The sequence below is a fragment of the Nuphar pumila genome, chromosome 4 (genome assembly GCF_984573655.1).
Source record: "Nuphar pumila chromosome 4, dmNupPumi1.hap1.1, whole genome shotgun sequence".
Lineage (NCBI taxonomy): Eukaryota > Viridiplantae > Streptophyta > Magnoliopsida > Nymphaeales > Nymphaeaceae > Nuphar > Nuphar pumila.
This window is the reverse complement of record NC_143252.1, coordinates 119,527,826-119,547,827: the sequence shown is the minus strand read 5'-3', so window position 1 is coordinate 119,547,827 and position 20,002 is coordinate 119,527,826. Positions and strand designations below refer to the sequence as shown.

Below are 20,002 nucleotides of genomic sequence, written 5' to 3'. Positions count from 1 at the left end.
TGTGTATAGCTTGTAGGCTTAACCAGCTCCAATTAAACATAAGATTCAATTTTCAAGATGACGAAAAATCATGGGTGAGACAATTCATGAAAATAAAGAAGCTTTAAAATGATAAAACATCATGTTATAGTCGACTTCAACGCTTGTATGTGATCACACAGCGATCTGATTGTGATTATAAGCTTTCTAATTGTATGTATGTGACTATATTTCATGTCAAGGTAAGTCCTCCATTATCAGAAGGGGGCGAGGGAAAAAAAACTCTGCATGGTATCCATTAGCGACTTGCAAGTATCTAGCGACTGAAAAAAAATCAAAGAAAAATTTTGGTGAAAATCCACAAAACCAATTAACTTGGTTAAAAGCCCCTGAGCATCATTGCATAGCAAGACTTATTAGTTTATTGGAAAACCCAAGTTCAAATCGTTCAGAGAGAGAGAGAGATTCTATAACATAGCAGATGCTGGTAGGAGGCCTTTTACATTGACATGAGCAATGCTTTCTGCAAGACGGGGGGCCAAAGGACCCGTCTTCCAATTAAATAGATCTTGAAGTCGGCTATCTCAGAGATCACGGCAGAAGGATCAAATCTAGCTTAAGATGCTAAGGCTGGGTCAGACAATCAATGGCATGTATCAATTTCCTCCTGGGTCCAACAGCATTTAAACCCATGTCTTTAAGCCTTCTCATGGTTAAATTCAACAATTCAAAGTTTCCAGTTTTTTCTCTCTGAAACATCTCCACAAATCTCTCTAAACCTTTTGAAATCAACCACTTGCTCAGCCCACCAGCCAATTCAAGCTTATGTTCAAGAACTAAAACCCGTATATTTCGATCCTGCACCACAGCATCATTAAGGCATTGAACTGGTTTGAACAAGTGGACTTCTTGATGCTCCTGAGGGCTTCTTGTAGAATCCACAGCTTCTGAAAGACGCCGACATTTTGATGCTGATTCTCCAGCAATATCTTGAGAATCACTGACAGGATTCCTGGTTTCCACATGGTTGTCCTCTAACAAAATATTCTCCGATTGGTGACATGGATGCAAAGTTGGTTCGACATCTTTCTGATTGACCAACTTATTAGATACTTGTTCTATTTCCCTCTGAGAGATCAACTCATCAGATGATCCAGTAACAATGTTAGGTGTTTCTACAACAATTGGCAGCTCATCTTGTGCAGGATTAGGTGGAACAGCTACAGTTTTGGATGCAGAGGCCTTTTTGTGTTCGCCACCACCTTGAGTTTCTTTTTCAAGCAAAGAGATGTTAGTTTCAGTTTGCTTAAGTGATGCGGCCTCTGAACTATGTCGAATTCTAGGTCGACCCCTCTTTCTAATACTCAGTTGAACCTGCTTAACTTTTGACTGTCCATGATGAATTGGTACAGTTACTGGTAGGGAAGGAATTAAGATTCTGATCCTCTGTTTTTTAACAATAACCCAGCTGTCTTCATCCACATCTGTTCTTGGAGAATTCACAAGCTCAGCTGTTGTACCATATCTGTTTGCAGCTATATTTCTTAGTTGCTTGCGTTTTGTTTTTCTCATTGGTCAATCACATTCATTAGCCCATTACAAAGAACTCATGTAAAGAATTTTAGTGCCTCCAGACGTAAAGCACACCTGCTTCAAACCAATGACACAATTAGCAGAACACAGAAATTATTTCAAGAAGCAAAGAAGACTCATCAAGAATTACAATGCCATGAGAACCACGGTGAAGTCAAGGTCATCTCTAGGTGACTGCCACATTTTACCATTCCTTCAGTTTTAGGTCAAGATAGCTGCAATGAGATTATCATGAAACTGTTGAGCAAAATCCTCTTTGAGAGATCAGTTCTCATCAGCTCAAGTGATGATAGTTTAGTACGAAACTACACCTGCAAGGGAAAATAAAAAGGACCAACCTAGAAAAGAGTAAAATTCTGAAAACTACACATGAGAAAAAGAAAAAACCTTACGCTCTATGTACGTAAGAGGAAAAGTCACCCTATGCGACATTAAAAACTATGATAAAAAACATAGTTTTTACAGATTAGAAATTTTGAGGATTAATTCCCACTGAAAACTATGCATGATGGCGTTATATATCTAAAAACTGCAGAAACTAAAGAAAAAGGGGGGATGTGAAAGGTCTTCAACTTCTTTAATATATTGAAACATAAAATACTAGAAGAATGCCATGGATTAGTAACACAAAAGTGCAGAGATAACTCCAGTAAGTAGCATGTATAAGAACAAATTACAACATGCCACCATCATGTCTTCTAACATATATTCCGTCCACGAGTCCTAGTTTCACATAACTTCCTTGTTTACTAAATGCATGCAAGTCATGTGTCATATCAATGTCTATGTCTATGTGACATGGGAACACTGACAAAGTTGAACTGGATTGCCATTTTATTGGGAAGAATTTTTTGGACGGTTTCTTTACCTTGACAAGTTGACATGCCTTGGCTAATCTATGGCTAGCTGACTTCTTGACAAAGGCTCTTCACCTCATCATCTCCCCCTTAGCACACTCATTTATATCAACATGAGTTTGACGTAAGGTGTTAGTATAAGATCGCGTATATGGAGTCATTTAGCTATATTTTGGTCTTTCTTTCTTTTTTCTATATTTTACGTGGAGAAACCGCCCCAGTCGCAAAGACCTAATCATGCCAGCTCAGCCAGACGTACTTACAGTCAATGTCCTGTCAGCGTAAAACTCCGAAGGCTTACCCCTCGCCCCCAGGGAGCCGCCAAGCTTCGGCTTATGCAGGGGGTGGCACTCATGGGATTTATTTATTTGTGGTATGTGTGGAATATTCCTATCTTTGTTCCTTTTACACCCTTATATGCCTTGTTTTAGGGGTATCTTTCAATTGCTAAAATGTCATCTTTTTGTCATAAATTGTGTTAAAATGTGCAAACTTCTCTCCCAATTTTCTTCTTCCTCTTAACAATACAATATTCCAAATTAGATTATCCATTATAGACTCTGTCCAGTCTCAAGTAGGGGATTTCAGAACATAACTTGATTCCTATGTCATAGGGACTTGGCATAGAGGCCGCCACACATGCGTCGACACGATACGAGTGTAGGTGCGCGTGCAGCACCCGGTGTGGTCAATGTGACACTAGGTGCGGTCAACCCGCACTCAAGGTTATTTTTGTTCAAAATGAACTCAGTCAACTTTGACCAAATCCATTTTAGTCTATTAAAAAAATAAAGGAGCTCAACAGTACTCCCGAAAAGATGCTTCACACAAGAAATTTAAAAATATCTAAAGTTTTGTCCCAGCTACAAGCTTTGAAACGTTGTGCATCAAATGCTCTGAGCCATATACATTCTTTTACTGTTTTTCCAAAGCTTTGTTATAAAAAACTGAGCCATTTTACGTTTTTTATACTTTTTATAAAGCTATGTCATAAATGCATTAATAAAAAAAGTGAAAACTGCATTGGAATGGATTTTTGTATTAAATGGGGAGAACCGAGTAAGTCGGATTTCTGTATTAAATGCATTAATAAAAAAAGTGAAAACTGCAATGGAATGAACATTTGTATTAAATGTATATAAATCCAAATCTGATTAAGCAATACCTAATTAGGTTAGATTCTCTAATGCTTAGATCCAAACCGAATCTGAAATTGTGATGGCTTCAAAATTCTTCACAAAAAGTCCTTAGTCTCACGATCAACACTGGTTTCTGGCTTTCCAGCATGAAATTGTGCTTTAATTGCAAAATTAGGTTTTGAATTCTTTATTATTTCTGGTGAAAAACAAATTTTTTCATTGGGAGCTTGCTTTATATATATATATATACACTCTCCCGCATCGCCGCATCCGCACCTATGTGACATAGCTTGATTCCTATCAGTTAAAGTAAAAGTCCACCTAATGTGGACTTAAATACGTGGAATCAGTACTATTTTTTCAGCATCTATAGATGATAAAGTAGATGCTAAACATATTTTCAGGTTTTGGATTGGAATGGCCTGCATATTAGAATGTGCTCAGCCACTGAAAGATATTCCCAACAGAGAAAAAAGCCTTTAGTTTCCTAACGATATGAATCTGCTTTGAACTCTTCCAAAATTTGTCCTTGGTGATCCGGTCTTTGCTCAAGTTGTGTTCACCTTCTTCATATCAATGCCCTTACAGGCAGCCAATTCATTCAAGCTTCACTTCACTGGTAATTTGCATTATAATAATGTGAGAATGTAAATGCATATTTTCAAGGTTTAGATTTTTCTCCAACAGGATGAATAAGGGTGTTTCTGTAACTTTGTGTAAGGAGTAACAGAATCAATATCAATAGAGGAACTTTACATGATTTCCCTTATTGGGAATCGTGCAGTTTTGAAGACCCTTTGCTTGGTCTTTCTTCTCTTCTCTTGTCAGTTCTGGACATCAGAGATACCAAAATTTATGGTTTCAGAGTTGCATACATCACCTCCACCCTGTCCCAGAAGGTTCTTATTGGGATCACCGATGATTGCACAACTTTGAAACTTTGGACTACATTGATAAAGGTTCTCCCAAATTTCAAAATCCATGGTTATGTTCCTGAAGAAAGAGTTTTAGAATCTTAAGAAGGGTTCAATGAGAATATTAGAATACCCTACAAAATAAAAACCATCATTGACCAACTTGCCATGGTGAGATATGAGGTGCAAGAAAAGGATAAGGTTCAACAAGCTCTTATTGGACTTGGCTTTGAACATCACATCCTCTCTACCACTCTATAGTATTTTAATGATCCTTCTTCCTTTAAGGATTTGATATCCAAGTTGTTGAATTATGAGATGGGACTCGATGCAGAATCTGATTCCTCAGGTGATACCTAGGAAGTTTTGCTTATTAATTTGGCTCGGGGACAAGGGAGAGGAGGATCGTTTCGAAGAGAAAGAAGGTGTGACTATAGAAATAATCAGGGAGGTAGAGGTATTCTTCCCACTCCAAATATGCCTCCTAATGCCAACAATCAAGGGAGACACCCATCCCTATCTGTTATATCTGCAAGAAGGCCATGTCAAAGTCAATTGTTGGTTTAAAGATGATCCAAGATACAATCCAGTGGTAACACAAAACAAGAGTCAAGTGAAGAATCAAGTTGTTGGTTAGACTAGTGGCCAGAGTAGCAACGAAGGACAATTGCCTATGGACAAGTAGTTGTTGGCTGCACTTGCGGGACAAGTAGTTGTAAGCTTCTTAAGTTGATTCATTGTTATAGTAAAGATAGTGTTATAATTGGAGATGAGACTCGCCATTCCATCACATATATTGAAAATGTGTCAATTTCTTTACCCAATTCTAGTTCTCTTAATTTTTTCAATGTGTTTTATGTCCCTAACATAAAAAAAAAACTTTTTTATTTCTAAATTAGTTGACAACAACAATTCTTGTGTTGTATTTACTCCTTCCTATGTCTATGTCAAGGATCTTTGCACGAAGAGGATGTTCGTTGAAGGAGAAAGATGTGGCAATATGTACATTTTCTGAGAAGATCCATCATCCAAGTTTGCTAATTTTATTTCAAAGCTCAATTCAGTGTCTCGAAGTTTATCTATTTTGTTTAGTATGTCTAAACTGAATAATGTAAGTGTCTGGCATAGTCATCTTGCTCATTGTAGTCACGGCTTTATTGATAGATTAGTTTCGAGGATTCTTATTCCATAGTCTAGTTTGAGTCATGAGTATGTTGGAGCTATTTGTCCTAGTTGTCAGCTGTCAAAAAGTCATGTTCTTCCTTTTAATTCATGGAATAAAAGAGCTTTAAAACTTTTTAAGATTGTTGATTCTGATATATGAGGTCCAACACCTAATGCTTCATCTTCTAGTAGTCATTATTATATTTTTTTATTGATGATTTTCCCTATTATAGCTGGATATATTTCATGAAGCATAAGAGTCAAGTGTTTGATATTTTCAAAAAAAATATCGCACCTTAGTGATGTTGCATATTGGCGGTGTTCCAATTTATCTTTGGATGGAGGTTTTTCATTCTGTGGTGCATGTCATAAACATATTGCCCAAGAGAATTTTAAGTTATAAATCTCCCTATTATACTTTGTTTGGAAAACATCCTAAATATCATTCATTGCATCTATGATGTTCACATAGATAAGTTTCAAAGTGGCACACATTTATAAATTCGTGGGATATGCGTAATCAAACAAGCACAAAAAGCCTCTAAGGGCATACAAAGAGTACAAAGAACAACCTAAGTCCACAAAGGGACAATACAAAGAGCCCATCAATGGCAATCACAAAAACACAAGTGCATACAATGGCCACTAAGGGAAATCATAAAAACATAAAAAAAATAGGATCTTTATTAATGTTAAAACGCTTAAGAAAAAGCACTAAGAACAAATGGGGGCTTTTGTTAAAATATGTGTATTATCGACATTTGTAATCTCGTATATATTTATATTCATATATATATAGATATATATACATATATATATGTATATATATATCTATATATATATATATATATATATATATATATATATATATACTTTATTTCACCCAAAAGGGTATTTCTGTAAATTCCTGTTTTACGCATATTCCATTTTGGAATAATGCTTGTAATTTTTATTTTTCTTCTTTATTTTTCTTCTTTTTCCCTTTTTTATTTTTTGGCTTTTGCGCCACATAGGGAGGCTCCCCAAAGAGTCGTTGGGGAGCCCCCAACGGGGGGCTCCCAACGACTCTCTTGGGAGCCCCCTTTGTGGCTCCTTCTTATGCTTATAAATAGGGGCTCTCCCCTTTGTATTTTTGTATCCTTGAGGGAGCTTATGCTCCATTGTAATGGGTTTTTTACCCCTTCTCCATTATTCTTCAATGATATGCAACTTATGACTTTATGTCATATTTTTCCCTTTTTATGGGTTTTATGTGTTAGCACATTATGTGCTTATGTTGTTTCCCTTTAATGGGTATATTTGCACTTCACGTGCATAAGTATGGGTTCATTATTGAACCCAATGTATTCCAAGTCACTTTCTAACATGGTATCAGAGCGAGGTCACGATGGGGTTGTCCTTTGGTGCAACGAAAAGCATGTCGCTCAAGAAATGGTGAAGTATTCATTGCTCTTCCTTTTTGCTTTGAAGTTATTCGGTATGTATCCCTTTTCTTAAAATATTATGCATTTGAAAATATGTTTTTTGCATATAGTTTGTTCGTTTAATGGTTATGATAGTTGAATTATGTCTTTTCACATTTCGTGTGCTCGTATATTTTAAAATTATCTCCCTCAAATTTGGTGAACTCGTTTGTTGTTCAAATATATAATTTGTGTTTATCGAACTACTCATCGCATATAATAGCAATTTATGTTTTTTTTTTAAAATTACCTTCAATTATGTGAGATTTATAATTCTTACATAACTATTTCATGATTGACCTATAAGTTAATTTTTAAAATTATATATATGATTTCTTGCTAAAGTAATGATCTTTGCTTAAAATTTCTTAACTCTCATATGAACCCATACTTGCTTAAAATTTCTTAACTCTCATATGTAGACAAGAATTTTATTACACCTTCGTGTGTTTTTAGCCCTTTGTTGGCTTTTGCTCTCTTGGTCTAGTAGCTGAACACACTTGTCTTGAGTGTTTTTATATGTAGACAAGGCACGTTGATTCACACCATGGTGTGTGATTTTTAGCCTATGTTGGCGTTTGTGTCCTTGTTCTAGTCGCTTAAGATGTATGCCCATGGTTGGCTTATTTCACTCATTTCAAGTGCTATCATATGTAGACAAGAGATGTATTATGTTTTAGCCCATGGTTGACTTATTACTCTTGTTCTAGTAGCTGAACATACTTGGTTTTAAGTGTATTTTTTACGTAGACAAGAGATACTTTTTAGTCCATGTTGACATGTATTCTCTTGTTCTTGTCGTAGATACACTTATTTCAAGTATTATTATATGTAGACAAGAGGTTCTTTTACACACCTTTGTGTGTGTCTTTGGCCTTTAATGGCTTTATATTCTTGATCTAGTAGCTTATACACTTGATTTATGAGTTTTGGAGGACTAATGAGGAAGATGTTTGTAATGGATAAACTATTGTTGAAATTTGCAAAATTTCATTCATGACTTGTGTTTTTCAAGCAAATCATATTTTTGATAAGCATGTCAAGTTGATTTCTTAGCATTTAATCTATATATTAAGTGCTTATGGTTTTTGCCACCCTTATATGCAAAATGTGTATTAAGTATGTCTTTCATAAATGATTTTAAAACCTTGTGAACTCTTGGGTTTATTTTGCCTAAAGTATGCTTGGAGACTTTATTTCTCTTGTTTGGCACTTCATTACATGTTTGAAGCATGTTCATTAATGAGTTCTTTGAGTATTAATTCATTTCATGATAAGTATATGCATATGCTCTTTATGGCCTTTTTGGGCCCTCATGCAATAATGTTTTTGTATATCATGCCTCTTCGTAGGCTTATTGTGGTGTCCCTTAGTGGACCAGTTTGTTATTCCCCATTATGGGGTTATATTTGTCCAATATTGGACCTTATGAATGCATTATGCATTCTTGCAATTTATTTCTGCATAATTTGCTTCCGCTCATTTTGTTTTAACATGATGTATGATTTTGAAACTTTGGTGTCATTTCTACATAATTTGCATAACTTCTAACATGTGTCATCCATAATTATGCTAGTTAGAAATGTTCCATTTGAGTAAAAGTGCAAAGATATGTTTTACTTGTTTCTTTGTTGTTTTTCTACAGGATCGCTAAGATGTGGAACATTAGGTACATCATGGATTCGATCGATGGTGAATTGGATTTGAAGACCTAGCTCAACTGTCATGAAGATGGAGTTTTTTCCTTAAAGATTTTTTGAAGAATTGGACTTTGTTTCAAGACTTCCCTCTGTTTTGAAGAAATGTTTTTCCAAACTTTCGGGTTTTTTCCCGCAAAGTTTGAGGGGGGATGTTAAAATATGTGTATTATCGACATTTGTAATCTCGTATATATTTATATTCATATATATATAGATATATATACATATATATATGTTTATATATATCTATATATATATATCTATATATATGAATATAAATATATATACTTTATTTCACCCAAAAGGGTATTTCTGTAAATTCCTGTTTTACGCATATTCCATTTTGGAATAATGCTTGTAATTTTTATTTTTATTTTTATTTTTATTTTTCTTCTTTATTTTTCTTCTTTTTCCCTTTTTTATTTTTTGGCTTTTGCGCCACATAGGGAGGCTCCCCAAAGAGTCGTTGGGGAGCGGTCACATATGTGACCGTTGGGGGCTCCCAACGACTCTCTTGGGAGCCCCCTTTGTGGCTCCTTCTTATGCTTATAAATAGGGGCTCTCCCCTTTGTATTTTTGTATCCTTGAGGGAGCTTATGCTCCATTGTAATGAGGTTTTTACCCCTTCTCCATTATTCTTCAATGATATGCAACTTATGACTTTATGTCATATTTTTCCCTTTTTATGGGTTTTATGTGTTAGCACATTATGTGCTTATGTTGTTTCCCTTTAATGGGTATATTTGCACTTCACGTGCATAAGTATGGGTTCATTATTGAACCCAATGTATTCCAAGTCACTTTCTAACAGGCTTTAACCCCTTTATATAGGCTACATGGGTCACCAATCCCAACGGCTATAAATATAGCTGTTGGGGAGATCCCAATGACTATATGGAGAATGACCAAAAAGTCCTTGTGACAAATAACAAAGAAAAACAAAAAAGACAAGTCTAACCCTAATGGCCAGTACTTATTACATAGTAAAATGACTAAAATGCCCCAACATGTGAAAAACTTATTACAACAAAAAAACAATTAAATATATATAATATATATACATATACATGCATAATACACATATATATATATATATCAATATATCTAATATATTTTAACATCCTCCCTCAAACTTACAATGTGATTACCAAAAGTTTGCCAAGAGAAAATAAATAAGGTGAAGGCAAGGCCTTAATAAAGAAATCGGTCAACTGACATTCAAAAGTAACACAAGGCAACTCAACTATCCCTCTTAAGTATTCTTCTATGGCATAGTGATAGTCCATCTTTGTATGCTTGGTATGTTTGTGGAAGGTGTGGTTGCTTGCAATATATAATACTTTTATTGTCGCAACACATCTTTGAAGGACCAAAGATGACAACGCCCATATCCTTGAGAAAACTTCTCAACCAAATAATCTTCAAGGTTGTAGTTGTCATAGCTCGATATTCAGTTTTTGTTGATGATAACAAGATATTCTATTGGTTCTTGCACCTCCAAGATATAAGAGAGCCTCCTAGAAAAATACAAAAACTAGTAATTGAGACTGTATCATTAGGGTTTCCTCCTCAATCTGCATTAGTATAAGCAATTAAATTTAAATAAGAAGATGGGGATAAAAAATTCTTTTGGATATAAAATTTTTGATATATCTGACAATTTTCAAAAATGACACTCATATGCATTGTAGTTGGTGCATGCTGAAACTGACTGACTGAATGCACTGCATGAGCAATACTTGGTCTCGTAATAGCCAAGTAGGTCAGGGATCCAATCAATTACTGGTATGGAGTTGGATCTTCAAGAAGCATCCCATCTTCCAATCTTAGTTTTGCATTGATAACTTCCGACGCAATAACTTTCTTATCGTTAGAGATTCCTAATTTGACAATGATATCTGCAGCCAACTTCATTTGGGATAAAATATATCTCATTAGGGAGTAAGCCACTTTTATACCTAAGAAATATCTTAAGAAACTAAGGCCAAACATATCAAAATGCATTTTAAGAAACATTTTAACTTCGTTCACTCCCTTCTTGTCACTTCCTGTAATAATCGTATCATTCACATATAATAACAGAATAACAATGTCATCACTTGTATCTTTGACAAAAAGAGCAGTGTCAGTATAACGCGTCTTATAACCCAAATTTAATATAACATTACTAAATCTATTGTACCAAGCTTTGGGGGTTTGCTTGAGCCCATACAAAGCTTTTCTCAAATGAAGATTTTTTCCTCTCTCGATCTCAAGATCGAGAGGAGGATTCATGTACACTTCCTCATTTAGGTCCCCATTCAAAAAAGCATTGTTGACATCTAGTTGGTAGATAGGCCAACCTTATAATAAATGCCAAGGCAACAAGGGTTCTTACGCTAGTCATACGTGCTACAGGTGCAAAGGTTTCCTCATGATCAATTCCATATTCTTGAGCACATCCTTTCGCCACTAGTCTAGCCTTAAATATTTCTAAAGATTCATCTCCTTTTATCTTAACCTTATAAACCCATCTATATCCAATAATCTTTTTCTCTTTGGGTAATGATTGAATTTCCCATGTTTTAGTTTTCTCTAGAGCTCTTAACTCTAGGTTTATAACATCTACCCATTTTTTATAGTCTTTAGCATCTTTATAAGTTGAAGGTTCATAAAAAGAATGAATGGACATAAGACATGTTCTATGTCTAGGTGAAAAGGATTCATAAGAAACAAACCTATTTGGAGCTCTCGAGGTCCTATTGGATTTTCTAATACTAGATTCTTCATATGGTTGGTTTTGTAAATACCTATCAAGTGCACATGGAGGATCCTCACCAGTTCTTCTAGAATAAGTTTGAATCTCATGATTCATAATTTCTCTATTAAAGGAGTCACTAGAATCATCAATATGTATGATTCCATAATGATAATTTTTTAATTCATTACTATCACTACCTTTCTTAGGTAACAAATCAAATAAAAAGGAATAATTGGAATCATCCTTAGGCTTATCTATATTAAAACCATTTTCTTTTTCAAGAAAATTCACGTTGTTTGAAATATATAATGTCATTTTTTAAATCATAACATTTATATCTTTTTTTATTTTCTCCGTACCCAAGAAAAACACACTTAATAGCTTTATAAGATAATTTATATCTCTTTTCAATGAATACAAAACATTTACATTCAAAAACTCTTTACTTAAATCTGGAGTGGTTTGGTAAAGTTTTTCAATCGGAGATATATTTTGCAAAGAAGATGAGGGCATCCGATTGATAAGATATACTGCGCTAAGTGATCATTCAGCCCAAAACTTTTTCGAAACAATCTTTAAAATGAGTAAAGTTCGTGTTGTTTCAATAATATGACGATGTTTCGTTCGGCCAAACCATTTTGTTGCGGAGTATTTGGACAAGCTCTTTGATGTAGAATGTCACTTTCTTTTAAATAGTTTTTAAACTCATTAGATAAGTATTGACCCCCTCAGTCTGATAAAAAAGTAACAATATTGGTTTGAAATTGATTTTGTATAATTTTGTGAAATTCTTTAAAATATGAGAAGACTTCGGATTTTTGCCTAAGAAAATAAATCCAAGTATATCTAGTATAGTCATCAATAAACACAACATAATGAGAGAATCCTCCTTTTGATATGACTTTAGTCGGTCCCCACACATCTGAATGCACAAGTTCAAAACGTTTTTGAGAGAAAAAAGTTCTAGGCTCGAATGGAATGGATTTCATTTTCCAAGAATACAATCATTACATATGAATTCTCTTTCGATACAAGATGTTTTCAAAAAAAGAAAAAGCGATAACTTAGATATGTTTGGATGGCCTAATCATTTGTACCATAAATCAACATTTTTTTCCTTAGCAAAATTATAAAAAGATTATTTGAGAATATGAAGAAAGTCCATGTAGTAAAGATCTCTCCTCCTATGTCCTTCCCCAATCAGCTTCCCTGACTAGCAATCCTGCACCCAACATTTTTAGATGAGAAAGAAACCTCATTTCCATGATCCGAAATTTGAGATACTGAAAATAAATTTAAATTTAATTTTGGAACAACTTTAACTTTGGGAACTTGAAAATCTTTTAAAATATTTTTAAAAATTTCAATGTTTTTAATTTCTAAATTTGTTCCATTGGGGGTAGAAACATAATAATTATAAAAAGGTTCAGTGCATTAGGATAAGTGAGATTCAAGAAGAGTTATATGAAAGGAGGCCCCAAAATCAAGTATCCAAGAAAACATACCGTGAGAGGATGTTGAGACACGACACTGAAAGTATGAGTGGAGGATGTTTTAAGGAATTGTTGAAATGCTTTTATTAATTGGTTGATGGTATACTTAAAGTTTCCTTATGAACTTCTTCACCCTTTTTGGATGATTCTTCAACAATTGCCACTTTCTTCTTGAGCTTGGGACAATCCAGTTTGATATGTCCGGGTTCATTACAAAAATGAAATTATCTTCCCCCCTCCATCATAGTTATTCCTCCCATAGTTATTTCTTTCAAAACGAGGTCTATAATTCTAAACATAATTGACGAGTCTTGACACAACAAGAACTTTCTTACTTCTTTTGTTAACCCAAGTCGAGTTTCAGCTTGGTATACCTCGGCAAGAACATCTCTAAGTGATGTAGTTACGGTCCTATGCAAAATAGAGGATCTAACTTGCTCAAACTCAGCCCTTAGCCTAAATAGAAACGTAGTTGTTCCTTTTTCAATTGTTTTAGCCTCATTTCGATACCAGGTCCTTTCCATTAAGGCTCAAACACGGCCAACTCATCCCAAAGAGGAGAGAGTTCCAAAGTAATCTCTCACACTCTTATCGCCTTGTCTTGTTGTTCAAACTGTCTCTTGAAGGAAATATTGCCTAGCCAAGTCTTTTTGCACGAACATATTCTTTAAAAAGACCCAAGCATCACAAGCTTTCTTAAATTTAATAATATTGGCGGCTATCTTAAGTTTCATGCTATTTAGGAACCAAGATAGGATTTGAGGGTTTTTGGCCTCCCAATCTTCCACTTTAACATGAAATTCTTTTAAAGCTTTTTCTCTTTCTTCATCGTCAAGGGCTTTGATTTGTTCTCTATCTTTTTTTGTAACTATGAGTTGTGGCTCACATGCATATCTACTTACATACCCCCAAAGTTTTTTTACTTTTACTACGTGTTTGCCTATCACGGAAAATGGGCATTTTTCGTAGAAACACATCGACGGGCATGCATTTCCGCATTGCCCAAATTTTTGAGAGAAATGTGGGAGCGTGGATTTACCTCGACGGGCATGCCAAAAAGCACACTGGTCCCCCCTTTTCTGCTAAAAGCATTCCGGGGGGGGGGGGAGTCTGATTCCGTTTTCGCGGAAGAGGTGCCACGACTTCCTCTTCCCTGACATGCAAACGCCCCCTAAGATGGTTTTCCATGGCGATGACCCACATTAGATAGTTAGAAACTTAGAATCATTGAGTTTGAATGAGACTAACCTCATGGTTTTTTTTCCACCCATCTTATAGAGAAAAAGAGAAGATAGTAGAAGAGAATAGGTGGGGAAGAGAGAAAAGAGAGAAAATAGATGGAGAAGAGTGTTGATGGTGAGCTTTCCAAAACAAGAGAGTCCACAATCACAATCCTCCTCCAAGCAAACTTGTTGCCCGCACTCCTTCAATTTAAGATTACCAAGGCTTCTTTAATCACAAACTCGAATCAACACACTCCAAGATCCCAAGGCTCTAATACCATGTAATCAAACAAGCGAAAAAAGACTCTAAGGGCATACAAAGAGTACAAAGAACAACTAAAGTCCGCAAAGGGACAATACAAAAACATAAAAAAAAAAGGATCTTTATTAATGTTAAAATGCTTAAGAAAAAGCAGTAAGAACAAATGGGGGCCTTAATCCTTTAATCCTTTTATAAGATACATACCGGGTCTAGTTTTTCCTTGAATCCAAGTCACACAACGATCATGAATCTTTCACGAAGCACAAACTCGAACCAAAGAATCCCAAGACCTAAAAGAAGCAAAATGCCAAGAAGAAACTCTTGGCTCTGATACCATGTAATGAAATAGCGGAAAATACAAAAACAATGCCACCAAGGGCTTTACAAGATCACGATCACAAAAGTGCATAAGCACAAACCAATGCAACTAAGGACTTGTAAGATTACAATCACAATGTGCACAAGCACAAGTCTACTATAGGACAAAACAATAGCCAACAGGGGCCAACAACACAAGCACTAAGTGCATATAAAACATTAAGGAACTAAATAGAAAAACACAAAGTATAAAAAATATTCATCTTTATTGAGCATAAATGCTTAAGAAAAGCATTACTTACAAGAGAAGGGTTCAAGCCCTATACATACACAAAGAGAGAGCATGGGGCTTTATTGGAGAGCTTCCAATAGAGTCGTTGGGGAGCCCCCAACAACTCTATGGTCTTTTGACCATAGAGCCCATGCTCTTTACAAAAAAGGCATTAAATAAAAAGAGAAAAAAATAAATAAGAGAAAAACTATTCCTAATGAACAGTACTATTACACAAGTAAAATGACAAAAATACTCCTAGAGGGTATTTACCTATTACATCAGTATATACATATATATGTATTTATGTACAATATGAAACAAATATGTATGGGTGACAATACATACATATATATACATATACATGTACAAGTTAACAAATGCCTCCAGATAAAATTGTGGTAAGATCAAAGTAGGTTTATGAAATCAAGTATAAACTTGATGGTTGCATTGAAAGATATAAAACCCTATTAGTAGCAAAAGGCCTTACTCAAGAACATGGAATAAACTATGAAGAAACTTTTAGTCCAATGGTGAAGATGGGAACCATATGAATTATATTGTTCCTTGCAGTTGATCATGGCTGGGCACTAAGCCAACTTTATGTCAAGAATGTGTTCTTGCACGGGATGTTAAAGAGGAAGTTTATATGAAACAACCGCGGGGATAGAGTGAAAATGACCTGAATCAGTATGTATGCAAATTGAAGAGAGACATATATGGGTGAAATCAAGCATCTCGTTCATGGTTTGAAAGCTTTTCTTTGGAGATACAGAAGCATGGGTTCTACAGGTCTCCTCTAGAGCACTCTTTTTTTGGTCATAAAAGTAAAGGATATTTGATTGTTTTTGTTTATGTTGATGATATTATTGTCACAGGTAACCCAGACAATCATATCAAAGAGAAAAGAAGTGCTAAGAAAACGCTTCAAGGTGAAGGAGGAAATGCGGTAAAAGCAAGCACAAGCATAACATCCCATCAAAAAACAAAATGAAGGTGCTAACTGTTACGATTCCTAAATATTATGAATGCAGAAACAGGACCATCACCTTGATCAACTACTTTGACTGGTGATGATGGCCCGTGCAGAGGGACGGAAAGGAGTATGAGTAACAGAACCCAAATTAGACTCCCACGATTCGTATGACACAAATTCTAGTTGATCAAGCAAGACCTTCATTTCAATATCATCACATTAAACAGAACTAAAGAAGAATTCTTATACCCAAAAGGCATAGGGCACCTATTCCAGCCACAGGTGGTGGCCGGCAAAGGGCCCCCTACTCCGACCAGACAGAAAAGAGGTTGAAGAAGGGGCTGGCCCTTATTCTGACTAGACAGAGAAGTCATGGCTTCTACAGAGGAGGAAGAGGTCATCGGAAAGGGGCCTGGGCCTTTTTTCAGCAAGAGAGAGAACCTGTTAAGAAAAAGACGCCCAGGAGGAGGAGACGCCGGAAACCACCGATTGCCGGTAACTGGTTCAAGGCCGTCGCCGGCGGGAGAGTGAGAGCTGTCGTCGCCGGAGGGAGAGAGGGAGGCGGGGAGAGAGAGAGAGGGCTGCAGTCGTGAATGGGTATTGTTTCTTAATTTTTATAAAATCATTATGGACCGTCCGATCAAAAAATGATCGGACAGTCCAGCTTAGTGGGTAGGTTTGGGGTATTTCTCAATCATTAGGTTTTGACTTCTCATATGGGAATGAAAACCCACCCACTCACAAACATTTTATCAGATTTTCAGCCTTTCTTTGAATTTCTGACTTTAGAGATGTGATTTATGCGCTTGTTTTTTTAGGAATCAGTTCTTGAAGCATTTGATTCCGATGCATAGGTGTTTATAAGGTTTCAAAAATCAACGGTCTGCAATTTTCATAAATGGTCAGAACTCCCAGTATTCTGGTAAATCAATCATGCTGAACACACGTAAGAATTAAAAAAAAAACACCAAAAATCTGATAAAATATTTTTTAGTGGGTAGGCTTGGTAGGTTTTCTAATGGGTAGGTTTTCATGAATTTTTGTTCTTTTCTATTAAATCTAATTATAGAGATGCGCTTGGTTTTATAAGAACAAGCTCTTGAATCATCAGATTATGATGCAAAAACAAGATTGTTAATGCTTTAAAATTGGCTCATAATCTTTATAAATATTCAAGTATCCAAAAATCATATTTTTCATAAAAAATACACGATCCAACAGTTCGATTTCTAGCAAATTCACCATGCTGAACACATCTACAAAATTGAATTTGCCAAAAAAAAATCGCTGAAAACACCCAGCTCAAACGATAGTTCTCATATTCTAGTGACTATGTATAGTGATAAAAATATGTTAAATTTAAAAATAAAGCAAAGACTCTAAAAAACCATTTAACATGTTTTTATTTAGCATCTTGGTATGGTAACCCAAGTAGGGATGCACACGAATAGTTCTCATAGTTTATCTAACATTTGTATGGTGCCCCAAGTAGGGATGCACACGAATGAATACAAATTTAGCATACAATTTCTTAAAACCATACTATTTTGCAAAATAAAAATCAAAATCAAAATCAAACAACAAAAAATGAAAAAAAATAAAGGGAGAGAATTTAATTATCGTATAAGTAAATTATTTTCTTTTATAAATACTAAAATGGTGGATCCTAAGAGATGCGTCTTTTAAAGAGAGATGGTGAGTGATATGTTTATATTGAGAAATGTGTATTTTCACATAGAGATAGATATTGTGGAGATAATTTAGGAGAGAGAAGACTTCTATAAGAAGTGGTTTATGAAGATAATTTAGGAAAGAGGAGGAAAGAAACTTACCCATTTCTTCATTTTTATCATAGTTATTAAGATAGATAGAGAGAGTCACATTTACTTTGATTCATTTAAACAATTATAAACGATAATTCATTAGTCTTTGAACAAATTACAATGTGCCTTGCAACACTTTTTTTTAGAAAACTATACATAGATGATTATGCACATTTTAATTACAATTTCAAACTACATGGCATGGATGTATGTTAATTACGAAGTCATAAAGCACCTAATTTTGTGTGCTTATTACTTTCACTTATGCTTTTATAATGTTTATAAAAGGATAGAATAGTAGAGAGATTATGATAGTGATTTATATGTTAGTCATTTAATAAAAAATACCATACAATAATGTCAAAAAAGTTTAAAATTCATATGCACATTTTAATTACAATTTCAAACTACATGGCATGGATGTTAATTAAGAAGTCATAAAGCACCTAATTTTGTGTGCTTATTACTTTCACTTATGCTTTTATAATGTTTATAAAAGGATAGAATAGTAGAGAGATTATGATAGTGATTTATATGTTAGTCATTTAATAAAAAATACCATACAATAATGTCAAAAAAGTTTAAAATTCATATAAGTGTTTATAAAACGAAAAATAATTGTATTGTCTTTGTAAAATAGCACATTTTTTGAAATGTCTCATATTCTGCTGAAATTCTTCACATCTACAAATTTTTTTATTCTCAACTTTTGTACAAAATTTTTACCCTTTCCATAAGTGAACCTACTAATGTTCACGCGATAGGTATATATGTCATCTGAAGGTCACAATATCTCAATAAAAAAGAGATTCACATGATCATTTCGCAGACCTAATGAAATTCACATAAAATATTTGTGAATATGGCTAACTTGAATCCCAACACAGGAGATTCATATCTAAAATATATGGATCTTCTGAGATTCACAAGCCTGATGTGAACCATCTAAAATTTAAAAGTTTCAGCTCAACATGTTCGCTCCATACATCTGTGGCAATCCTAACATTCATGCAAATGTCATGCAAACCACTTTTAATTAAAATTTTTCTTAAAGTCAAGATGTAAAGGTTTTTTACAGATATATATTTGTTGGCCACGTAGAATTTGTATTTAGTTATTGTTGTGGATTATTTATGTTTGTTTACTTGTGTTTTATTTAATATTTGATACTAGATTGTATGTTTATGGTTAGTTTATTTTGGGGTAATAGAGTTAGGGTTGACTATGTATAAGCATTCAATTTGGGTAATGAGGTTAGGGCCGAAGTGAAGTGTAAGACAACAATTGTGGTTGGTATAGGTAGATGTATTAATTGAGTGTATGAAGGCTATATGGATGACCATTTGTTAATTATTATTTTTATTTGATATTTGATATGTTGTGTGGTTGGTGTAGGCAGTTAATGATGACTTCAAAAATAGTTAAAGTATACTATTGTTTCGTTGATGACTATTATTGAAGATCTATAATAATGTCAAAAAATAGTAGCTTTAAGGAATTTATGTCTTTGATATATCGTACAACTGGATATGTCAAAGAATATTTGAGTTTCAGTATGGTTATTTTGCAGACATAGGGAACTAGAAAATAACTATACTCATTTTAGATGATGATAATGTAGACTTTATGTTATATAGTAGTGATATTTACTTAATTATTTTCATTGTACTACATAACAAAGTTAAACAAAAAGCAATTAAAAGTGATTTTCAAGAAGTAATTGATAACCAAAATATCCTCAGAAGTAGTGTTTCAAATGATGACGAGAAACATGTGAAGAATATCCATTTATATCAGGCAATATCTATTAAGGGCAATCATGAGGTGGACATCCAACACTCTCAAATAGTTGGCAATATGAATGTTTGTACCATGCATGCAGAGGGCATGTAGTTGCCCTAACCAATTAGAGATATAGACGTCATACATGCATACAATAAATAACTCACACAAATAATTATTGTTTTACATAATCATAGGATGTACAACGAATGTTCAGCTATGTCAGCAAACCAATGTTATTGATGTTCACTGCAATTATGCGGATAACATCCAACCTTCCAAGGCAGATGACATAACAAGGTACA

The 20,002-nt window shown here is 34.5% G+C and overlaps 1 protein-coding gene across 1 annotated transcript; it reads right to left on the bottom strand.

Moving 5' to 3' along the window:
* Positions 1–269: 269 nt before the first annotated feature.
* LOC149840811 (Sterile alpha motif (SAM) domain-containing protein) lies at positions 270–16,651 on the bottom strand. Its single transcript, XM_090003359.1, has 2 exons — positions 16,534–16,651; positions 270–1,626 (listed from the first exon to the last, which is right to left on the bottom strand). The coding sequence occupies exon 2, from the start codon at positions 1,549–1,551 to the stop codon at positions 604–606; it is 948 nt and encodes a 315-aa protein (XP_089859485.1). The 5' UTR covers positions 1,552–1,626; positions 16,534–16,651; the 3' UTR covers positions 270–603.
* Between the last annotated feature and the right edge of the window lie 3,351 nt (positions 16,652–20,002).